Below are 22,949 nucleotides of genomic sequence, written 5' to 3' on the forward strand. Positions count from 1 at the left end.
GTTGTTTCACAGAATGTTTGAACATCAGAGATTCTAAATCACTGGCAGAATGGAAAATTTTCATGTTTAATCTGTAAGCGTGAACTCGCGGGTAGTATGTCTGAATGTCTTGGGTGTTTGTGCTTTGCATTATTCTGTACCGCGTGCTATTCAATGGTTGTCAAATTTCCTTGATGTGAAATGGGTTTTTTACTACGCATCAAAATAGGACATTTTTTCGTATTTGAATTCAGATGTGTAGCATAAATCCAAATTCTTACTTCCAAAAAGACAACTTAACTAAAACCAGGATGCCAGTAATTCCATGACAACGATAAAATCAAATTGAGCATCACTCGGATATGAAGCCCTCAGATGGGTGTAGTTACCCTAAGTTATGATGATCCATTGCACTGTTTACACTATCATTTTTTTTTATCAATAGGATTCTAAGACAGTTAGTTACCAAGAGGTTTCCACTATCAAATTGAAGCTATACGATAGATCACATTCCACATATATGAAAAATATTAAAAATCAAAAAGTAAAAAAGAAACTACAAAAAAAAAGGTTAAAAACCCGGAAGTTATATTCTAAATCCATTAACATGCCTTAAAAACAAAATACCACTGGAAGGCATGGAACATGTAAATTGTAGCATGTACAAGGACAAAAATATCCAGCTCTCACCAGACTTCATTCACTATTATGTGTGCAATCTGATTTTTTCCGCTTAGCAGCAAGTCGAGGCCGTAGCTGTATGGGCATGTAAGTAGGTAAACTTCCGTAAGTAAATGCAACAGTATGAGAAGGAAGGAAATTTTAAAATAAAAAATAAAAAGCAGTACATGTGTGGTGTCAAAACTAAATGGATTATAGTGGACTGCGTTTAAGCATGTAATAATGGTAACAAATAACTTCAACGGAATGGTGGGATAAGCCTGCCGTGAGGGCGGTAAGAGGAAGGATTGGCCAACAAATTGACTATTGCTAGGTTATGTTCAACAAAAAGGTAAAAATGAAAATGAATAAATATATCAAAATAAAAATAAAAAAATATAAAAAAAATTAAAAACTAAAAACTAAAATTTAAAAAAATATTATTTCAATTAAGGTTTCAAAATACGTTAGAAACTTTTAAAAAAATTTGTTTACTGGCCAAATTAATTTTTCAGCTAATAAAAAAAACTAAAAACTAACTAAAATGTCTTGTAAAAAATAGCCTACTTGTCTCTTACTAATCAAACCAATTTCTCGTTAAATTATTTACTTACTGTTAACATTAATTAGCACGCAAATAGAAGTAAAAACGATTTACCAAAATAAAAACAGAAGTATAAACCAACAAATGCAAACTACTAATCAATCACTAAATATTCTTTTGACATAAATACAATAATAAAAATTATGCAGTTCACGCATACCATTTCTATATACTTCAGTTGCTTCAGTACTTGATCTGTTTCAAGCTCCTGCAGCAATAAATAACAGGGGAAATGGATAGAGTTAAATGAAAATTGATAATTTAAGCAGTGATCAAAATACTGGATTTAACAAGATATTGTTGAAAAGACTAAACTACTTGGAAGCAGAAAAAAAAGACAAATATGCAAAAACCTAGGCCCCCGTGTGCACAACTTGTATCTGAAATTAAGGCCCGTGTGGTTGGCCTGGCTAAAGTCTAATGCAGTTGCATAGTAACTAGTTTGCATAATTTAAGACAAGCAATATTTCTCAGAAATATAAGAGTTTGAATTCACAGATAAGTACGTTAATATTTTTGTAATGACTTAAACTCTGCATGCACAACAGCAGGTAATTACCAACTTAACTAATAAGAAGAAGAAGAAGAAGAATTACAAACACTACGTTATAGTTGTCAACAACAAGCATAGGGCATCTAGGGAGGCTTGGTGGTGATGCGTTTTATAAACACCTCTTCTAGATATCAGGATTGCTATAATTTATGATAGACATACAACGGACAAAGACCTTGTCCATATCCATATCAATATCTATATCCAATACATGCAAGGCACAATACTATTCACTACATCACTCCTACATTTTAAATTGAATTTTAGTATCAAATATTTTAAATACATCTTCATATATTCAAACATGTCTGACAATTGACAAATCCTAGCTGTTTCATACTTCCCATATCAATATTATGTTTTATATAAAATTTAATACTCATCAATATATTGCTATGCTGCGTCGTGTCTTATATTTTTGCCATATATCCCGAGTTCTGAATAGTTGTATCTTTGTTATATTGGTGCACTCTAACAAACACAACAATATTGTGTGTGCAAGAGCATATAGATCTGGCCATACTCAATCAAGGTTAAGAAAAATCTTTAATCATAAATAATAAAAGACGTGAGGTTACAGAATTAAAATGGAATACTTCTTCAACATAATATTTGTTGAAGCTTTGTTGAACATGTAGGTAGAAAACAAAAAAAAAAAAATTGAGTCCTCCAACTCAACATTAAAAATACTAACACCTCCATGACAAGACAATCAACAGAAAGGAGAAAGCTGAAGAGTTAAATATATTTCACCTGAGGTACAGCACAATCAGCATGAGATGGATTCCAATGGATAGCACAAAAGCAATCCCAGTCATCAGTTTGAACTTCAAAAAGAGGAGCCCTGCGAAAGAAAAATATTTGCTAGAGTTAACAAAATTTAAGCACAATCAACAAGAGACTCTTTCTCACACAATACTCATTTCTCCCTTCTGTATCAGAATGAAAGCGGCAAATTCAACAAAAGGAAATAAGTAGAAAAGTGTGTGTTTTTTTTTGCTCAGCAAAAATAGATATATTTACATATATGAGGAGTACCAGTGGTACTAAAAGTACATGATGAGGATTAGGTAGACAGCTGGTTCCTTTGGTTGTTACAAGGAACCGAGCTAGTCCACTATATAATATTACAAATGTCCAGCACCTACAATCCCTTCCTAAATACAAAAACCTTCTCTTAGATTAGTGGACCATTGGTTAAAGTGTAGTGCAAAATCTTTCTCCATAGATTTGAGCCATGTCCAAATTAGGAATGTGTGATGGTGCACAAATGCCTTTCTTATACTAGGCAAATTTTGGTTTTAAGGATATCATTTTTTTGTTTCATAGATAATAAAGTCTTAAATAAGAAGATCATCCCTCAAAATGATAACTTATAAAATCATTCAAAACAACAATGTCATGTGACTTACCTGCGCCACTTTCCACATATAGTTTCATTGGCTCTATCTAAAACCTCCTGACATTTAATCCAATTACCAATGGAACTAAGTTTAGTAGGATTTCTCATATTCTCTCCCTGCAGAATAGAAAAGCATTTCCATCACTCTGAGACTCGTTAAAATGAAGATCATAAAGCAAACACAAAAACCTTTACCAGCAATTTATAAAATTCTGAAGGACTAATTTCCAATGGTTCAGGAAGGGCATCTTCATCACTGCAAGAAACAGCAAAATGATAGCAATCAATTAATGAAATCTGGCTAAAATATACACCTCAAGAACATGCTTATGGATAGACAAACTAAATATGCACAATAAGAAAGCCTCACACTTAACCCAAGACCCAATCAGGAGAGAAATCTCAGCAACTGTTCTTATGTTAATTGTGCCTTATTCTATCAAGGGAATTGCTTAAAAAAGAAAAGTAAAACGTCAAGTTTCTCTGTTCTTTGCCAGTGAATTTGCAGACGTTTACAACGGTATAGGTAAAAGAACAAGGTTCAAGGAGCGTAGCAAAAGACTATGGCAAAAGAAAATGTCTGAAGGCCAAGCTTATTTTATGTGGACAAACTATTCTTTGGGGGTTTAGTAGAATAAAGGGGTTCAACCACTTGGAGTTGTAGTGTGCTTTCAGTTATTAGATAAAGTCTTGCATTGAGTGAACAATTACATTTGAGGGAAATCAACTTCAAATTGCCCACCAGATAGCCAGCTAGTGTGGCCTACCTACACCTACATTTGATAGGGCTTCCTTTGATGAGCCTCCAAAGTACATGACCACCCCTTCGATGAGCGTTTGGTTGACAAACACTTCCTACTACAAAGAACATGATCTCTAAAGGTGGTAGGTGATCCGTGCTGCGACAATGTGGCTCTAAAGAAGACCCTTCAACACCAAACACCCAACCCTTTTACTTAAACACTAGGATCCTAGCATCCACTCCCCTTTATCTTGGATGCTTGGCCTTTTCCAAGACCATTAGCCTCATTGCAACAAATGGACCCTAAATCTAGGAATGCATCTCCTTAGGGTACTCAAATCTCAAGATCAAAAGGTTACAAATGCTATTTTCCTTAGGGTACTCAAATCTCAAACCAAAAAATCATGTCACTCCATCGATGTAATGTAACCTTCCATGAGAAGTGAGAACTAGCCCTATTACCCCAAGGTTGCCCGTCAAAGTGACAGGACAACTAAGGAAAATTCGAGAAATCGAGACAACAAAGACCATTCCAAATTTCCAACAACTGAAACTACTCCAAAAGCACCTGTCCAAACTCATGTGGTTGAACCCCTTTATCTAATAACTGAAAGCACACTAGAACTCCAAGTGGTTGAACCCCTTTATTCTACTAAACCCCCAAAGAATAGTTTGTCCACATAAAATAAACTTAGTAAAAGCATATATTTAAAGCAATGTAAGAGACATCTAGTACAATTGACGGATGCCATAGAAAATATTTGGTTCCAAACATTTGTGATTAAAACAGAAGATACCTTTTCATCGGGCCTGACCAGTCAAGAACTTCTGCTTGAAAACCTTTACCAACTCGCACACCAGTTGTATAGGGCTTGGTGTCTCTTAACATCAACAGTATGGGATTCAATTCAGCCTTAACTGGGGCAGTTCTACATTTGCCCAATTCATTGTGGATACTTGGTGATCTGATAACTGTCTCCTTGAGAATTTTCTGCCTCTTTTTAAGACATGAATGACAAAACCACTCATCAATTGGTAATTTTTTCAAACGTGGATTGTAGCAAGACAGATGATATGCATCTTCACAATGATCACATAAAAGCATGTTCAATGAACTGTCTAAATCACCACATATTTTGCATGACCTGGAACAGCAGTTATTACCAGTGGTAACAGCATCTTCCCCAGAAGCCACATTATCTACAGGGGAATCTTCTTTAAGAAGTCCATGGCTTCTTAAAATATTAATGCAGAAATCCTTTTCTGTTACTTCTTCCCTTGTGCAATCCATGACTATTATACTGGAGGAGCATTCACCAGTTTCATCCATTTCAGTTTCCATATTTGGCTTTGAAGAGGAGCAACTATCATTTACACTATTAATACCTAAGTTTTTATGTGTGCTATCTTTGGCTACTCTATCAAATAAGACTGAAGGCATGGTAGGATCTTTAACCATTTCAATTTCATGCTTAACTTGAAAACCAGTTGGCTGATCCTCCGCTGATGATAAATGTGCAGCGGAACTTATGACTGAAGGGCAGTTTGCACTTGCCTGCACATTAGTTGGCCCTAGGTCGAAATTTGAGTCCTTACAGAGCTTCTTTCTCCTGTATACCATATTAGGTGTAGTATTTTCTGTCATTATACTAGCAGTTGACGGCTGACCAAAGCTAACTAAACAGCTTGATCTGTAAGGATCATCAGCATTCCTTTTATCTTCTTCTACTGGTTCAGCTTTTCTACACCAGTCAAGAGGGTACTTATTGCATTTCAGACCCACCTGCCAAGTTTCACCACTAGGCATCCGATCACATAGAACATCTTTCCCATCATCAGATACATAACATAGACCAGCTTCAACTGAACTAAGGACAGAAGTTTGTATTAACATTATCACCTGAATCAAATTCAGAAAAAATGTTGTGTGTTGCTATAGAGCCCCAGAGATAAAAAGACAAGACAGCAGTGTTTCCATGTTTCGAATTAAAGATTATTGAACTGTTAGAAGCATGTCCATCAATCTCATCCAGTCAACACACTAATGGCCACCTGATTTAAAAATCACAAACAGAAGTAGGGAAAAAGATAAGAAACGAGTATAAAAAGGGAAAACAGACTTGCAATCATAAATAATTAGACATCGCAGTCTTTAGCCATAAAACATCATGTATGAATCGATTTTTTAATTACTGCAAATCTGAAAGGTTCAAAATTTCAGGATGGAGGCCAACAGCATCCTACAAACTAAATCAATGCCTTCTTCGTCACCCTGAAAAATATATGTCAACACAACAAAAAACATTACAATGAATCATTTGAAGAAAACCCAATTATGGATGTTAAATTTTCTTAACCTATCATACAACCAGATAAGCACCCAAGTACTTGGGGAACCCTCCCTTAAAAGCTTAGCTGTCAAGGGAGGAGAACCAAGCACTTAAATATTCCATTGATCATCCCATACTGCCCAATGTGGGACTTAGGAACCCCCATAATACCCAAGTTCCTATAATAGCACAAAGAGCCAATGTCCTAGCGGCTAACACTCTACAACACTTCACTCAGCCTTTTTGGACCGCCCCTCTATAGGTACCTCTTTCCAAGACATTGACAACCAACTCTGATACCAATTGATAAGCACCCAAGCACTTGGGGAACCCTCCCTTAAAAGCTAGCGGTCAAGGGGGAGAACAAAGCACTTAAATACTCCGAGCATCCCATGCAACTCAATGTGGGACTCAGACACCCCATAATGCCCAAGTCCCTGTCAAAATTTTTTTGTTTTCTAACAAATCATCCTCCAGTTTCCTTCTTGATCTCTCTTTTACCCTTTTCCACAACCATTCAATCTCCTCATTGATGCTTCCATTGACCTTCTTTGTGTCCAAAACACCTTAAAGGCTTAAAGGATTTTCTCTCATCTTTTCCACAATGAGCATCACACCAATATCTCCTCATATACAATCATTTTGTATAATGACCTTTCTTGTGTGGCCACACATCCATCTTAAAATTCTCACTACTGCTACTCCCACAATTTTCTCTTGTCATGCCTATATGGTGAGTTTGGTTGTGTGGAAGAGAAAAGAATGGAAGAGAATTGAAAAGAAATATTTAAATTAAAGTAGAGATAAAGAGATCTGGGACCCACACTATTTTTTGAAATTTTACTCATGAATAGTAATTCCTTCCCCACAACCAAACAAGCACTTAAAGTCCAACATTCACTACTATAGTCAGACATAAAGCAGTATGATCAAATTTAACTTTGATCATAGTAGGTACTTTGCGATCACAAATAACTCCTCTTTTCCTCCATTCTAACCATCCCACTTGTATGTTGTGTATGACAACCTCATCAATTTATAAATCATTTTATGATATTGATCCCATTTTTTAAAATTTAGAAACTTGTGGTATGGCATCTTCTCTCATCCAAGCATGGATAAAATAATCAAGCCAATACTAACAGGCATGATACATTGATACCAAAAGTGTATCTCAATTATCAAGCCCAGCTCCTTCTAAAACCAAGTAATTCAAATCTATAAGCAATCAATAATTATGATACAAGACAAAGTCGCATAGAAAAAATTACCAGCACCACGCTATATCTCCTAATTGTTTTTTTTCTCTGTAACTTATTAAATTGTCCCCCATTAAATGCAAAATGCCAAAGCATTTTCCTTCACAGGAACTAAACAAGATCTCTCCTCCTTAAACAACAGATGTTCAATCTCATTCACCATCTCCCCAAAAGAAAAGAAAAAAGCAATACAACACTGATCCACTTCTCCACTCTGTTTGACACATAGGAAGGGAGTGCACAATGGAAAATTACTTGGCAAGATAAGAGCCTGTGCTTGATAAGGTAACCTTTACTCATTAAAACATATAAACTTTTATAAAATATAGCGATTAGAACATGAAAGTCGTGGCTCTTATACCTATCCAGTGCAATTACATTTTGCAATTCTCAATGTGGTGCAACTTCAATTTTATTCACCAAAATGTTGCAAGTTTCAGGAAGTTGTGGGTCTCATGACTTAGTAGGAGTTCATAAAACCTTGGTCTAACTAGTCATACAAAATATCACTAGTTTATTATAAAATTAACAAATCACCAATAAGTCATGTGTTAGACAAATGATTAAAGAAACTAATATTGAAAAATTAAACTTGAATGTAAGTCATGCTAATTACCCCACAATTTTAATTAAAAAAGTTAAGGAAAAACTCCTACTAAGTTGTGGGTGAAACCAATGACTTCCTGAAACCTGCACCATTTTGGGAAATAAAATTGATGTTGCACCAGACTAGGAATTACAATATATCATTGCCCCAGATAGGTGAAAAAGGCAAGTCGTCATCCTTGCTTGAAATAGGTCATGCAGACAGCATGTCATATGAACACAATAACATTGAATTTGCCGAAGACCAAATGATAATTTAACAATGCATAGAAAGAAAGAATCTTATAGTTTTGTAATCACTTTAAGTAATGGATGACACAAGTGCTTACTGCTCTTCCTGTTTCCATATAAACAAGTGATTGCAAACCAGAGCAATAAAACCTTGCTCTGAAATTCTAATCTAATCTCCACTTAAGTTCTGAAAAGGATTCGTAATAATCAAATCTTGAATCAGGTTTTTGTTGATCCATCAAAATCTTCCAAAGCAGAAGAAAGCAAGTCTTCTTAAATTATTAGGAAGGGAAGTTCAAAGATTCTTGTTTACTGCTTTCACGTAGAAGTAAGACAAAACCTATGGATCATTCCAATCTCAACATGCTTCTTGAGTAAGAAATAATTTAAAAAGCAATAACCAAGGTTACTAGTTAGGGCTTGAAGGCAGAATTCCAATAAGGGAAAAATCACAGGCAATATTAAACAAAATCTTCCTAAACCTCTGTATGAAATAGCAATAAAGTAGACAATAGTTTGCAGTTTAACGATGGGAAAGAAATGGCAAACAGTAAAACAAAAATATGAATATAAGAGAAGAGGAACGAAGCATCACCCAATTGGATCAGAAATGGGAAAGGAGTGGGCGAAGGGCTTGCATTGAGTTGAGTTGAGACAAAGAGTGCCGTGCCACGCCCCAACACACAACACGAATAGGTTTTTACTTCTAAAAACGTCCCTTCCAATTTCTTGTTCCAAAAGCACACAATTATTTTGAATCCTAAGGAACAACCTTTCTCTCCATTCAATTTAAACAACCCTGCACATATTTATACGTGACATTAGACCCAATTTCCTCATTCAATTTCTTGATTTAAACTGGTACTCCTCCCAAATTTTGTAATATTTAAATAAACAGTTATGCTAATCATTGATGTTAGGAATTTGATAGATAAGATTGGCTAAAAGAATATTTTGATCGATAAAATTGTGATATACAACTCTCATCTTTCATACAATATTTATAATAAACATTTTTTATTTTAATTTTTTAACAAATGTCCTAAAAATAGGATCCAATAAAATTACTCCATTTTAACATGAGATTATTATGTAAGGCATGTTAAGAAAAATTAATAAATAGATGAAAAAGAATAATAAATTTGCAAAATTAACTTTATTTATTAAATAGATGAAAAAAATAATATTAATATTACATTAAAAAATTAAAATAAAATTTTTTGAGATATAAGAATATTAGTGAAAAATAATTAATATTATATAAAATCTACCATGATATTTTATTTTGAGACATTTTTTTAAAATGCAGATATTTATTTTTTGAGACATACATACTATTTTTAAAAAGTTATTTTATTAAAATCTATTGTACTTACTCATTTGATTTTTATAGATTATAAAAAAAGAAGTTTTTAGTTTTTGTACTTAAAACATTCTCTTTCAATTCTTATGTATAAAAAAAGTCTTATTTAATTTATACATATTTTTTAATTCAGATATTCGTTTTAATTTCTTTTATTATAATCGTAAAAAATATCTTTTATTTAGTATGAATTAAATAAGATTAAATGATGTGTAAGGGCATATTAAAAATGATATATCAAAGGATCTAATTTTTTTATTGAGGAGAATATGTGAGTATTGTAAGTCTTTAGTATTTGTTTTTCTTAGATGTGAAATACAATGTTAGAGTAATTATTAGTAAAATCACAATAATCATTTTAATCACTTAATAACATTTTATTATTAGTATTCTAACTTGTTATGTTTTTTAAATACCAAATGTATTTGTTTTTCATTTAATATTTGCTTACAGAATATTAAAAAATGCAAAAGGATATTATAACATGATATAGCATTTGTTCTTCTTCAATTATACCTAAACCTTTTTTATTGCACAATTATACCTAAACCTGATGGATACAAATACTTGGATCAATTTTAGGGAGCATTTGTTATAAGAAAACTTTCTAGTTTATTATTTTGAAGCTGGGAATGTATGTTTCACATATTTGGTTTATTATTTAAAGACAATATTCTTAAGACACATTGTTTCTAAAAATGTTTTTACTTGTATTTCCTACAAAACTATTCTCATAAGTTGAGAATCTGACTATGTTGAGTAAAAAATGTTTTATTGTGGTAAAAATATTATATTTCTCTTATATCATTTAATGTGATAAATAATTAAGATTACAAAAAAGTTCTATAGATGAAAAAAAAAACTTTGATTTCCCCAAATATTTATGACCAACCAAATAGATTTTAGTCATTCTCATAAATTATAATTTTCATAAATCATATGATTTCCTAGCATCATGATTAGGGGATTCATGACTCCCATAAATCATTAAGAAGATCATAAAGCTATAAGTCATGAATGGAATATTTCATCATAATACCCCATTGAAGAGGGGGGTTTAGAATGACACCATTAGAATAGGACGTCAAAATGTTATACTATATTATAGTTGCCATGCCAAAAGGCGCTACAACTACAAGGTTATTGCATACAAGTGGAGTATAATAATTATTTTTTTCTTATTTAAGGAAAAAAAAAACTTCGAATCAATGAGAAGCATGGTGCGACAGATAATAATAGAAAAAATGTAAAAAACTATTTGTTGATTTATAATGAAGAATTCATGTGATTCTAAGCCATTTTTTTTATGCAAACAGTCAAACACAAATATATTGCTAAGAGATAAGCCATTTATATTCAGATCATTTAAAGCTTACATGAGAGAAATAAAGTGTGTATTTGGTGTTTTTAATGCAAAAAGTCTACACCTCGTAAAGTTAGTAAGGAATTATGTTCTATGTAATTTTTACAAAAAAACTTTTATTGTATATGGTTGGTTTGACCAGCTTTTCCGATCAAAACTAATAGCAACTTAATATAGCTCAATAGACTGGTATGAATTTACGAAAAAATCGTGACCAAACTATTTGCTAAATCAACCAAGTTGCACATAAATATCGTCTCATTGCATAAATCACATGTTTCGCTATGAATGTTACCAAGAACCTTAGGCTTGCAACTATTCTTCATGAAACCAATCATCAACATAAGAAGTTGGGAAGTTGGTGCACATGATGATGATGGTGGTGGTCGATGGGAAAAGAGATTATAGAATGAGAAAGAAAAAAAAGTCTAATTGAGAAGGCAAAAATCACAACAAGAAAAAAAAAAAGAAGAAATTATTTGAACTAGTCCATATCATCAACTTAGTTCCAAATCTGCCAAAATTGGTCATTCGCTTGTCCGGTGTCAATTCGATTTGAAAACACCAACTGCACTTTGTTGAACCTACATCATGATTTGTTATGTACACATTGTCTAATCCTCATTGTCATGATCAATAGAATTATAAAAACAATCCAACAATTTTCACATGTCAATTGGACAATATAAAAAACTCTTTTGTTTACTCTTCTCATTTTTACTTTTCAAAATATCGTGTAACAAGGACCACCACCTAGTCTCTATATGCCATATATAAAATTTGTCCAGCTAACTTCCACACGTTGGCTGGACACAACAATATTTTTTTTTTCACTTTTATTACACGTTGATTGGACACAAAATAATATATTTTTTCCACTTGTATTATTTCTCTCGCTGACACATTGTATTTCTATTTTTTTTAACTGTGCTTCGTGCATGGGTCTCACGCTAGTTTTTTATTAGGCTACATGAGTGAAATGAACTATTTAATTTTTTATTTTTTATTTTTGGTTTATTTTTATCTTTTATATTTTAAAAAAATCATATTAATCTTTTATCTTTTTAAATTGGTTTAAACTAATCCTTAAACTAACACTGTTAATAATTTAAAAATATTAGCGACTAAAAATATCACAAAATGTGTTTCTTAATTCTTTTCTCCCTCCCTCTTCTTCTTAGTGTGAGTTAGGGTTAGGATTTGATGTGGACGGGGTTGTCCAAGAGGAAGTCAAGGTTAGAGTTTTAAGGATCTCCAAAGGGGTCATGCCCTTCACAGTGCAGACAATGGGGTCCACGTGGTGGTTCAACCACATTGGCACCATCTTTAACAACAATGTGTAAGGGCATTTTATTGGTGGGACTATTGGGAAAGTCGACGTCCGCGACAAACCCCAACATCACTAGACGATCATCTTCTTGGCGTCGGAGGAGGAATGCCAAGCTCGTCAACGACATCTTATTAGGAATCTTCTCGACGTCGTCAATGAGCAGCCACAAAGTCTTTTGCAGATATGTCACAACAGAGTGTAAATATGTGGTGTGGAGCGCATATTTTTCGTAGTTCCGACATTCGTTTTTACAGTTTTTTACTCCTTTAATTGTGTCACAACTTCGACGTTACCACCTTCCTCATCGTGGTCTACATCTTTGTCGTTGATGTTTTCATCCTATCCGACTCTAGTAGATCTGTAATTGTAATTATAGTGTGTAGCTTTGAATTTGTCATGGTTTATGATTGTTGTTGATTATCTAGATAATTTGCTCTTCATTGATTGTTTTTGTTTAGGAAGAGGGACAATATTACATTTTGTGGTAATTTTTAGTCACCTGATTGCTGTTTTGAACTAATTCAAAAAGATAAAAGACTGATGTGAATTTTTTAAAAGATAAAAAATTAGAATGAAAAAAGAAAGATAAGAAATAAATAGGTCATTTGACTTATTTATAATAAATTAAATGAAATAGAAAGAGGGGGAAAGTAGAGAGAGAGAGAGAGAGCTAAAAAGGGTAAGGAGAGAGAGTTTTAATTTGTGGAGCGAAATGGATGCGGCATTGTCGTCCATCTCTCCAAAGAGCTCAAGCGCATCATCACTGCCACTGCTTTCATCCTCCAACAACTATCGCCCTGCCGTTATTCTCCCAGTTAATATCTCTGTCTCTGTCTATGTCTCTCGATACATTTGCAATTGCATTCATTGTCTTTCTCTTTCTGCAGGGCTTAGGGAACAACTCCGGTGACTACCAGAGTTTGAAGCAAACGCTGAACGACAAGTACGGCGTGGCCACCGTGGTGGCCAAGGTGTCGAGGCTTGATTGGTTCCGCAACGCTGCTGGTTTGCTCGACCGCAATTATTGGCGTGGCACTCTGCTACCCAGACCTGTCCTCGATTGGTATTTGGAGAGGGTTCACGATGCTGTTCAAGAGGCTAAGGAGGGTGCTGCAAATGGAACTGTGTCTTTGATTGGACACTCGGCAGGAGGATGGCTCGCGCGTGTCTATATGGAAGAATTTGGAGTGTCCAACGATATATCCCTCTTATTGACCCTTGGAACTCCTCATCTGTAACTAACAATTTCTCTTTCCTTTCTCAATTATCATTGCATTTGCATCAACGCTTCTAAGTTCTAATATTATACCAACTTAATTCCCCTCCTTTCAGACCACCCCCGAAAGGCGTGCAAGGGGTTATTGATCAAACGCGGGGTCTCCTTGATTATGTTGAACAAAATTGCTCCAAACCTGTTTACACCCCTCAGGCTCAAGTCAAGTATGTATGTATAGCAGGAAGGTATATTAAAGGAGCAAGGCTTTTTGGCAACTCCAATCCAAATCCAGATATTGAGGGCGAGGCTCAGCTAGTATCCGATGCTGCTATTCTCACCACCTATCCATCTAAATCTAATACAACATTACGTGCTCGCTTTGTGGGGCAAGGATACAAACAGGTTTGTGGCCAAGCAGATGTATGGGGCGATGGTGTTGTACCAGAAGTATCAGCTCATCTTGAGGGTGCACTTAACATTAGCTTCCATGGAGTTTATCACTCGCCAGTTGGTGCAGATGATGCAACCAGACCATGGTATGGTTCACCTCATGTCTTGGACCAATGGGTACAACACCTTCTTAATTAATTTTCAAATGTTTCACCACTTCATCTATGTATTGTTTAATCTGTTACCAAGTCATTGTTTTATCATTCTATATATAGCCTCTCCTTCCTCTGGCTCCTTCTGTAATTTATTGTTACCTTTTCTAATTAACACGTGTTATTTTGTCTTGAGAGTTGAGATGAGATCATCAATTCACTTAACTGGAGCTCATTCATGTTAGAGACTTAGAGTTGTGAGACTTTTTGTCTTTTGAATAAGTAGAGTCTTTGCTGTTACAGACTTTTCTCCTTATTTTTTCTGTTTTTTAGTTAGTTATTGCTATCCCAATAAAATCTTAGTATTTGAGATTTTTTAAGCATAGCCCAAGAATTGTCAGTTGTATTCTTTGTCTTCAATTCTAATTTCTAAATTTCATATCAGCATATCCCATACTTATATGTTCCTTTTAAAATTTGATAATTGACGGTGGTACCTAACAATAGCCAAATTTCTATGGGCAATGAGACAATTTTTTTTAGTATTTTGGTTTTTAAAAACAGTGAGGTTGAGTACTATATTCTGTAGGCAATTCTGCAAATATGTTTACTTCCAACAATTTTTCGTCTACAATTTTAATGTTTAACGGTGAAAATGATCATATTTGGGTAGTCAAGATGAAGTTTTATTTAAGGTCTTTAGATTTGAGAAATATTGTGATCTCTAAAGCTAACTCACCAGTCATTGAGAGACAATCCTACAATGCTCAAATTAATGCTTACGAGGAGGAAAAACTCAAGAAAGATAGAGCCATTGCGTGCGTGGTTACATTCAAGACTTGCTGATCACATTTTAAAAAAGAACAGACTTGGAAACACCTAAAAAGTATGAACAAGAACAAGCTCAGAGATGAATTTGAGGGTAATAATAAAGGTCAAATTTGTTATACTCCTCACATTGAAAAAAGAATGGTTTAGAATTAATATTAATGGTCAGAATTGCTAGGATCAGACATTTTGGGTTGATCGAAACCGACTAAAGAAAACTACTAAGCATAAGAGGAAAAAGCTAGAAACGTGACTGACGAGTGACGAGAAAGCTTCAGGCTATTGGAATCCAATGAGACGAGGGGGTGTATGTATGTAACTTAGAGAGAGAATGCTAGCTCCTGTAATGGGAATTAATATTGGGGGGGTTGATTGTTAAATATATACTGCTTGCAGTTCCTTCAAGGGTAAGGATTTTTTGAAGTATATCAATAATCAATGGGTGTCTGGTATGGAGAGAGCGGAATTGGGGAATAGACGTTAGAGTGAGATCCAAGGGAGGTATAATAAATTACAAAACGAGGTATATTACTAAAAAAGAGAGGTATGAATAACAACTGCCACGGCTAGATTCAGGAAAATAATTGTGAATAATGTCAAACCTAGGGGATTTACTTGTCTTCCACACTTAGCCATGAGAGGAAAAAACTAAAAATATTCTTATGGTCGGATTGTTAATTCGTGAGAGATGACTTTCACGCGTTATTAGTATTAATCAATTGAATTAATATAAAAATTATGTTATAAAATAATTAATATTGTTATAAATCAAACACAATGGGGATTAACCCATTCGAACATACGAATTCGGATTGGCCCATACGTATTCGCAATCATGGCTGGTGCAGGGAAGAAAATCCTGAAACTTAAACCTATTGAAATCTGTTTTAGCTTAGACGTCTTTCCACTCCTAAATAATTGATCCTTCAAAATCTCTTAACTTGCATTATCTTATACTTTTGATCAATTAAATTAAATTATATTAAGAATGATTAATTCTTGACACAAATTTTATATCGATACAATAAACTCAATAGAAAAAAGTATAAATTATATTAAAATTGAGAAATAAATAATTCAGTATATAACATCAACAATAATTCTTAGTTATAGTTTTAGTTTCTCGCAAAAAAAAAAATCAAAATAATTCATCATAAACGAAAGAAAAAGATAATTCCCCATAAATAAGGTTCCATTTTGTTATGATTTTTTTCTTTTAAAATCGACTCTTATTAACACCAATGCTCAAAATTATTAATTTTACAATAATTAAAAAGTTAAGATTTTAAAATTTAATAAAGAAAAATAATATTTTCATAAATATATTCACAATTATTTGAATATTTTCACATACATAAGAACTATTTTCTTGAAAACTAAGATGTGAGAACAAATAAAAATAATTCCTTTGGTAATATAAATATTTTGATATCTGAATTAAAAAAATAAATATTTGTTAATTGTTTGTCTTTTGGTTCCTTTAAAGTGAACAACTTACTTTAGAACATAAATTAAGTAATTTTAGTTGTTGATACAAATCAATAATCAATATTATTTTTAAACATGCTGTCAGAGTCCAACAATATTAAACAGTTACTTCTTTTAATTTTTCAACTGTTTATTTTAACTTAAAAAATGTAAAGTTGAAAACAATCTAAAATTTGATTAAATTAGAAGTTATTTCAAATAACTTCTCATAAAACTATCTGTTTGTTTGTTTTATGAAAAATGATTTTTATGATAATAAACAAACATAAATTAGATATTTAAAAAAAATTCTAAACATAATTATTAAATTATTTTATACTATTTTTTTTATAACTAGAAAGTGTTTTAAACTTTTATTTAACACTCGGTTAATCTCCAATCTTTTAAGTTATTTTTAAAATTTTAATATAACGTAAAATTATTTTTAAATTTTTTTAATATGTGTTTGATTTCACCTTATAGAATTGATTGATTCACCTGATCCATCCTTTGTTGCAACATTTAAGTGTTTTTCCAGTGAGAGTGGGATTTGTTTTGTATTTTTTGTGTCGTGGGTAGACTTCAGCGGTTCATCTGAGCCTCACCCCCTTATCCGCATGTTCTGTCACAAACACCGATTCTCGACATGACACAACACAACACAACACTCATCTCCTTCCTTCCTTGCTAGTTCTTGTTCAACTGCCTGCCCCTCCGATCCCATAATCCTATGAAATGACACCCTTCACTCACAATCTCAACCTCGTTCATAACGTTGTTTTTCAATTAACAAAGCAAAACATTGTTGCTCGCCACAACCACTAGAATGTCGTGTTTGTTGCCGCACTTCAACTGCCACCTCGACACTTTCAGGACTCATCCCTATGCTCTTCCTACCCATCCATGTAATCCCCCCTTTCTCTCTCTCTCTCTCTCTCTCTCTCTCTCTCTCCCATTCGCAATTGAATTCTTGTTCTATTCTCACATGTGTCCTCTCCCCCCCCCCCCCCCCCCCTCTCTTCTTTTTTGCAGCAAAAACAAGACTAAATTTGTGTTTCCAGCCGCAATGTGTGTTGTCTGCCACATCTCCTTCAACGCTGCTTAGTTTGGAAAAGAAGTTGGCTTTAGATGCTCCTTCTGATCCAAACACGTCTTGGCCCTATATCGCTGCTGTTGCCCCTCCCTCACCACACTTAAAGGTTACACTTTTCATATTAATACACAATTTTACCATTACTTTGTATCTTCACTTCCAATGAAGGTTCATTGCTCTAGTGATGTGATCACACATTTAGCAAAAGATTATTTTTATATTGTTATTGAGTTGCCTTTAATTTTGTTAATGGGCCAGCCACCCGAGACTGTAACCCCATCTGATATGTTGGAATTCAAATTTTGAAGGAGAAAAGAATGGCAAGTCTGTGGTTGATAGGGTAAAAGTAGGGAAGTTTTGTGTATTTTCTTGGAATTTGGACCGGTTTATTAGGTTGCAGTTTAGGGTAAAAATAGGTGTGTTATTCATTGTAAAATTTTGAAACTCTTTGTATTTGTTTTCTACGAAAGAAATATAATCTCTCTAATTGTTTGTGGATGTAGGTCACATTGGCTAAACCATGTAAAATTTGTTTGTGTTCTTTTGCTTTTTTGGGTTTTTGTTTTATCCTCATTTTTTGCCGTAACAGTTGTTTTATATACATATTAAATCAATCTATTGCTTCTATTGAAAGGTGATTTTAATTTTTGAGAATATATAACCATGTTTGATTTTTTATTTGAAATACAATACAAAGTTTTAATCTATGCATGATGATGACTTGTTAAAACATTGTATCAATCTTGAAAAGATTTGAAGTTTTGGTGAGCATTTTGACATCAATGTTCTTGATTTACTTTTGGAATAGAAAGTATTGTTAGAAGTGCTAACAAAAGAATAAATGATCTATTAGAAACATTGGACTGTTGCAGTTTCTAAAAGTTGTTCAAAACTAAAATTGCTTAAATTGTATTTGAGGTCAACTGTTATAAGATAAGTCCAATGGACTAGCCATACTATTTATTAAGATCAAGTGAAATACCAGAGTTCCTCTATTACAGACCTCTGGTTTATAATTTTGTAGCTTAGGAAAAGCTAGAAAAATAAAATAAGGATTGAAGAGTTAAATTAGATTATGCCTCAAACAAAAATTTTGCCTAAGGCTCAAGAATTTCTAGACATGGCCATGTGAAGGTTGGTAGGTAAGATTGAATTGCCTTGCCCTTGTCAAAAAAGGTCTTGGGGCTGGTTGGCCTTCACCGGTACTCTGATTAAGGAATAGGACAACTTGATACCCTCTTCCCAAACTTTCTTCCTTCCAAAACAATAAATAAATTTTCTTGATTTCTCAATTTTGAAATTTCTTTTACATGCTATGTTCATTCTGTTTTCATTTTCAACCAAGTCACAAGTAGGAACTATTATAGATTCCCATTTGGCTGCTTTTAAACTTTCTTCTCAACTTTTTTCATATTCATATTTCAATAGTGACACATTTTATTTCTGGATCAATTTCTGACTTTTTGGGTTATCTCTATAGTTCTTTGGCCACACAGAAATTTAGCATGTCAAGCTTGCCCAGGAACTAATTATATCTATGCCTTTAAGCAGGCCAACTTTAAATCAACCTTATCTGCGGAATCACTTCTTACTAATGAAGAGGCTGTAATAGCTGCTGCTGCATCTGAAGCTCTTGCTCTTGCTAAAGCAGCTGTGAAGGTTGCAAAGGATGCAGTTTTACTAGTAAAAAAGAAGCCTCCAGCAGAAGCAGAGTATAAATCCCATGTTTCTTCCAAATCTGATGATTTACTTCTCAAATGGTTTCATCAAATGGAAGCGGAAGATGGTGTAGCAGAAGAGTCCATGGGTGCTGGAGCAGAAATAATGGAAGGTGTTGACATAAGCCCCAGCGAAGAGGAATCTGATCTAGAGCCTTCCCATGAGGAACTTGAGTGTCTGCAGGAACGGCTTTCAGACAATATAGCTGTAAGATCTAGGCGCCTAACAGAAAGAAAAGCTAAAAGAGTCAGAGCAGCAGAGAAGGCTACCACGAATTTTGCATCTTTAAAACCTGGCTCCTCCAGCAGGAGAAAGCGTGTTTCTATGCAAGAAGTAGATTATTCAGATCCACTTCGTTACTTAAGAACAACGACTAGCGCTTCTAGGCTTCTTACTCCAACTGAAGAAATTAAGTTGTCAGCAGGAATACAGGTGGTGGGATGTGCTATAAGTATTTTAGAGCAATCCAGTGTAGAATCATCCATGCTCTTAATGCCTTTGATTGTTGATATATTCCTGAAACACCTAATAATCAGTATAAAATCTTCACAAAGTGCATGCTGATCTTATTATTTCGTGAATCAATATTTGTCATTTTTCATATGACACAAGCCTCGTTTATCTGGCGGCATGTCATGTCCAGCACTACTTACAACATCACCTTGTCAGTTGCTTCAAAAGATATCGTTTAAATTTATTTTCTATGACTTGGCTGCTTAAATTCTTCTTCCCTTTTTATCCTACTATATGCATAAAATGGGCAGATAGGACTGTACATTCTTCCCTTACTTTCATTTTATTTTTTTAGAATAGTAAGTTTTTTTTTTTGGTTGGGATGCTCTTCAAGATTCTTCTTACTTGTTAGTTGGACATTCTTATATTTGAGAACCATCCAGGAAGGAAGAGTGTTACAAGGAAGTCAGCAAACAAATTGTTCATTTAATCATAGCAAATCAGCTTGTGCAGATTGTATTAATCATACTCCCTCCATCCCATAACAAGTGTCTTGTAAGAAGAAAAAAGAAGTGTTATTTTAGCCTTTCAATGTATTATTAATTGCTTTTTTCCATTTATACCCCTAATAATATTAATGTTGGGTAGCAAAAACTATAAATGATTTGATGAATTAATGATGATAAATATTTGCCAGTATAGTTTCTTTCTGACTATGGCGTAAAATTTTACTATTTTGCTTTTATTGTCTAATTCATTGCCTATTCTTCTGCAATATAATTCAGGACCTTCTAAAGCTTGAAAAAATCCAGGAGGATCTTGCAGAAAGATTTGGTGATCAACCCACGTTTGCTCAATGGGCAGCAGTGGCAGGGGTAGATCAGAAGACACTTAGGAAACGTTTAAATTATGGTATATTTTGCAAAGACAAAATGATTAAAAGCAATATACGACTTGTCATATCGATTGCTAAGAATTATCAGGGATCTGGGATGAATCTGCAAGATCTTGTCCAGGTATATTCTCACCTGTATTGTTTTTTGCTTAAAAAAATAATGATTGTGGAAAACATGGCAACTTTAACTGTTCCAGTAATAAACTATTTTACTGTTTCTCATTGGTTTACAGGAAGGATGCAGAGGCCTTGTAAAAGGTGCAGAGAAGTTTGATGGTACCAAGGGTTTTAAATTCTCCACCTATGCTCATTGGTGGATTAAACAGGCTGTTCGGAAATCACTTTCTGATCAGTCAAGAACTATTCGCTTGCCAGTGAGTATTATGTGAAAAAGAACAAGCTAATCTTGGTCATGAGTTGAAATTGCTCTTAATCTTTATAAGGGACTACATCATTGCAATATTTTTGGTTTAACAGTTCCACATGGTGGAGGCGACTTACAGAGTGAAGGAGGCCAGAAAACAACTGTATAGTGAAAATGGAAGACAGCCTGATGATGAAGAAGTTGCTGAAGCAACTGGGTTGTCAATGAAGAGGCTTAATGCTGTACTTATGACCCCAAAAGCTCCCAGATCTCTGGAACAAAAGATTGGGATCAACCAGAATCTTAAACCCTCAGTCTGTCCTAATCTCGTTCAAATTTTTGCTCCAGAAAAAAAAAAAAAAAACTCTTTGCTTTCATTTGATGTTCATTTTGCTGATACTTGTGTGTTTTTTACCAGGAAGTAATTTCTGATCCTGATGCCGAAACAGCTGAAGAACAGCTCCTTAAGCAGTTCATGAAGAAGGACCTAGAAGAGGCTCTGGACAGTCTCAATGCAAGAGAGAGGCAGGTGGTAAGATGGAGATTTGGTATGGATGATGGAAGGACGAAGACCCTGCAAGAGATAGGGGAGATGTTGGGTGTGAGTAGGGAGAGAATTAGGCAAATCGAGTCAAGTGCTTTTAAGAAGCTTAAGAACAAGAAGAGAACCAATCATTTGCAGCAGTATTTGGTTTCATAACCCTACCAAATATTGATATTGAACCATTGTATGAGTTTGCTTATTTGATACTTGTGAGGTTCTAATCTCTGTTGATCTTCGTCTGTATGTTCTTCCTCCATTTTTTCCCCCCATTCTCCAAAAGAGAAGAGAACATTATTTTTAGTGTACTAGGAAATGGATGTACACACAATGGAATAACTTGACTAGGAGTCCATCATTTTTAACGTACGTGAATGCGAAAATTGTTTCAGCAAAGTTATCTGCCGGTAGACGATGAATCACCATAGAAACTTGTTTGCGAATATACATGGGACGGACAGAGAAGAGAAGAGAATTCTGTGTAACTGTATTGAATAGAATAATTGAATGAAATGCAGTTTGACAGTTACATAACAGCAAACAGCCATGCACAGTATAGTCATAGTCAATACAATAATATAACTAGCACTACAGCCATGCATACGGTAAGTTTATTTGCATTGCGGCTTTTCGGAGTTTCTCATTCATGCCAGGAATGAATTCTTGTTAAAGCCATTGGGTAGCCTCCTCGGTCTGTGCCAAATGTACAGACTACAGAGGCACAAGCATGCATATTGTTTTTTTTTCCAGATATTTTTGTTGGTTTTTAATGAATAAAGGCAATGTTACAAAACACAATACATCTATAATGCTGGAAGCAAAAACAAAAAAACTAACTAAGATAAAACAGAAATATTCTCTTCTAAAGTTTAGGAACTACTTTCCTAGAGTTTAGTAATTCAAATAAAACAAAAATATTCTCTCCTAAAGTTTAGGAATTACTTTCCTAGAGTTTACTAATCACTACTTTGACTAAGAAGTCTTATTCTGTAAAGTCCTAACTTCTTTCTTAGAAACTCGAACTTATTAACCAGTAGTGGTTTGGTGAATAAGTTTACAACCTGATTTTCTATTTTGCAATAAACAAGAACAACAACTCCATCTCTCTGCACTTCCCTTACAAAGAACAACTTGATATTAAAATGCTTAATTTTCCCATGAAAAATAATATTATGGGAAATAGCGATTGCAGCTTCATTGTCAACAAAAATCTTTGTACTCTCCTTTTGCTCCATGTTAAGATCAATAAATATTTTTTCACAAAACTTGGTTAATAGCACGACAACAACAACAAATCCAACTTATGCTATAGACTAAGTAACTGTATCTTGTTTTTTCGAGCTCCATGAGAAAGCACTTAGATCCAAAGTTAAAACAATACCCTGAAGTACTCTTCATATCATCAATTG

General features: G+C 34.0%; 3 protein-coding genes across 4 annotated transcripts; 2 read left to right on the forward strand and 1 right to left on the reverse strand.

Moving 5' to 3' along the window:
* Positions 1-393: 393 nt before the first annotated feature.
* Positions 394-9,237, reverse strand: LOC114414395. 2 transcript variants are annotated; one of them, XM_028378644.1, is made up of 8 exons: positions 8,962-9,236; positions 5,841-5,992; positions 4,738-5,723; positions 3,394-3,454; positions 3,209-3,315; positions 2,550-2,640; positions 1,404-1,451; positions 394-735 (listed from the first exon to the last, which is right to left on the reverse strand). In XM_028378644.1, the coding sequence occupies exons 3-8, from the start codon at positions 5,583-5,585 to the stop codon at positions 676-678; spliced, it is 1,215 nt and encodes a 404-aa protein (XP_028234445.1). In that variant the 5' UTR covers positions 5,586-5,723; positions 5,841-5,992; positions 8,962-9,236; the 3' UTR covers positions 394-675. The 2 variants fall into 2 exon arrangements, with proteins under 2 accessions (XP_028234445.1, XP_028234444.1); XM_028378643.1 differs by having other exon boundaries at positions 4,738-5,992; positions 8,962-9,237.
* A 3,827-nt stretch (positions 9,238-13,064) lies between these two features.
* Positions 13,065-14,560, forward strand: LOC114414398. Its single transcript, XM_028378653.1, has 3 exons — positions 13,065-13,236; positions 13,310-13,656; positions 13,755-14,560. The coding sequence occupies exons 1-3, from the start codon at positions 13,135-13,137 to the stop codon at positions 14,224-14,226; spliced, it is 921 nt and encodes a 306-aa protein (XP_028234454.1). The 5' UTR covers positions 13,065-13,134; the 3' UTR covers positions 14,227-14,560.
* A 2,463-nt stretch (positions 14,561-17,023) lies between these two features.
* LOC114414399 (RNA polymerase sigma factor sigB-like) lies at positions 17,024-21,936 on the forward strand. Its single transcript, XM_028378655.1, has 7 exons — positions 17,024-17,380; positions 17,508-17,674; positions 19,120-19,719; positions 20,526-20,756; positions 20,869-21,009; positions 21,113-21,313; positions 21,418-21,936. The coding sequence occupies exons 1-7, from the start codon at positions 17,302-17,304 to the stop codon at positions 21,697-21,699; spliced, it is 1,701 nt and encodes a 566-aa protein (XP_028234456.1). The 5' UTR covers positions 17,024-17,301; the 3' UTR covers positions 21,700-21,936.
* Positions 21,937-22,949: the final 1,013 nt, after the last annotated feature.

This window comes from Glycine soja, chromosome 6 (genome assembly GCF_004193775.1).
Source record: "Glycine soja cultivar W05 chromosome 6, ASM419377v2, whole genome shotgun sequence".
Lineage (NCBI taxonomy): Eukaryota > Viridiplantae > Streptophyta > Magnoliopsida > Fabales > Fabaceae > Glycine > Glycine soja.

Bases quoted from the DNA above. Each gene is read 5' to 3' on its own strand.
- LOC114414395 (XM_028378643.1), bottom strand. From the start codon at position 5,834: ATGTTAATACAAACTTCTGTCCTTAGTTCAGTTGAAGCTGGTCTATGT. The intron at 3,455-4,737 runs GTATCTTCTGTT...TGTTTCTTGCAG, and splicing joins TGGTCAGGCCCGATGAAAAG to TGATGAAGATGCCCTTCCTG. The intron at 736-1,403 runs GTATGCGTGAAC...ATGCCCATACAG, and splicing joins AACTGAAGTATATAGAAATG to CTACGGCCTCGACTTGCTGC.
- LOC114414398 (XM_028378653.1), top strand. From the start codon at position 13,135: ATGGATGCGGCATTGTCGTCCATCTCTCCAAAGAGCTCAAGCGCATCA. The intron at 13,237-13,309 runs GTTAATATCTCT...CTCTTTCTGCAG, and splicing joins GCCCTGCCGTTATTCTCCCA to GGCTTAGGGAACAACTCCGG. The intron at 13,657-13,754 runs GTAACTAACAAT...CCCTCCTTTCAG, and splicing joins ACCCTTGGAACTCCTCATCT to ACCACCCCCGAAAGGCGTGC.
- LOC114414399 (XM_028378655.1), top strand. From the start codon at position 17,302: ATGTCGTGTTTGTTGCCGCACTTCAACTGCCACCTCGACACTTTCAGG. The intron at 17,381-17,507 runs GTAATCCCCCCT...TCTTTTTTGCAG, and splicing joins TGCTCTTCCTACCCATCCAT to CAAAAACAAGACTAAATTTG. The intron at 17,675-19,119 runs GTTACACTTTTC...GCCTTTAAGCAG, and splicing joins CTCCCTCACCACACTTAAAG to GCCAACTTTAAATCAACCTT.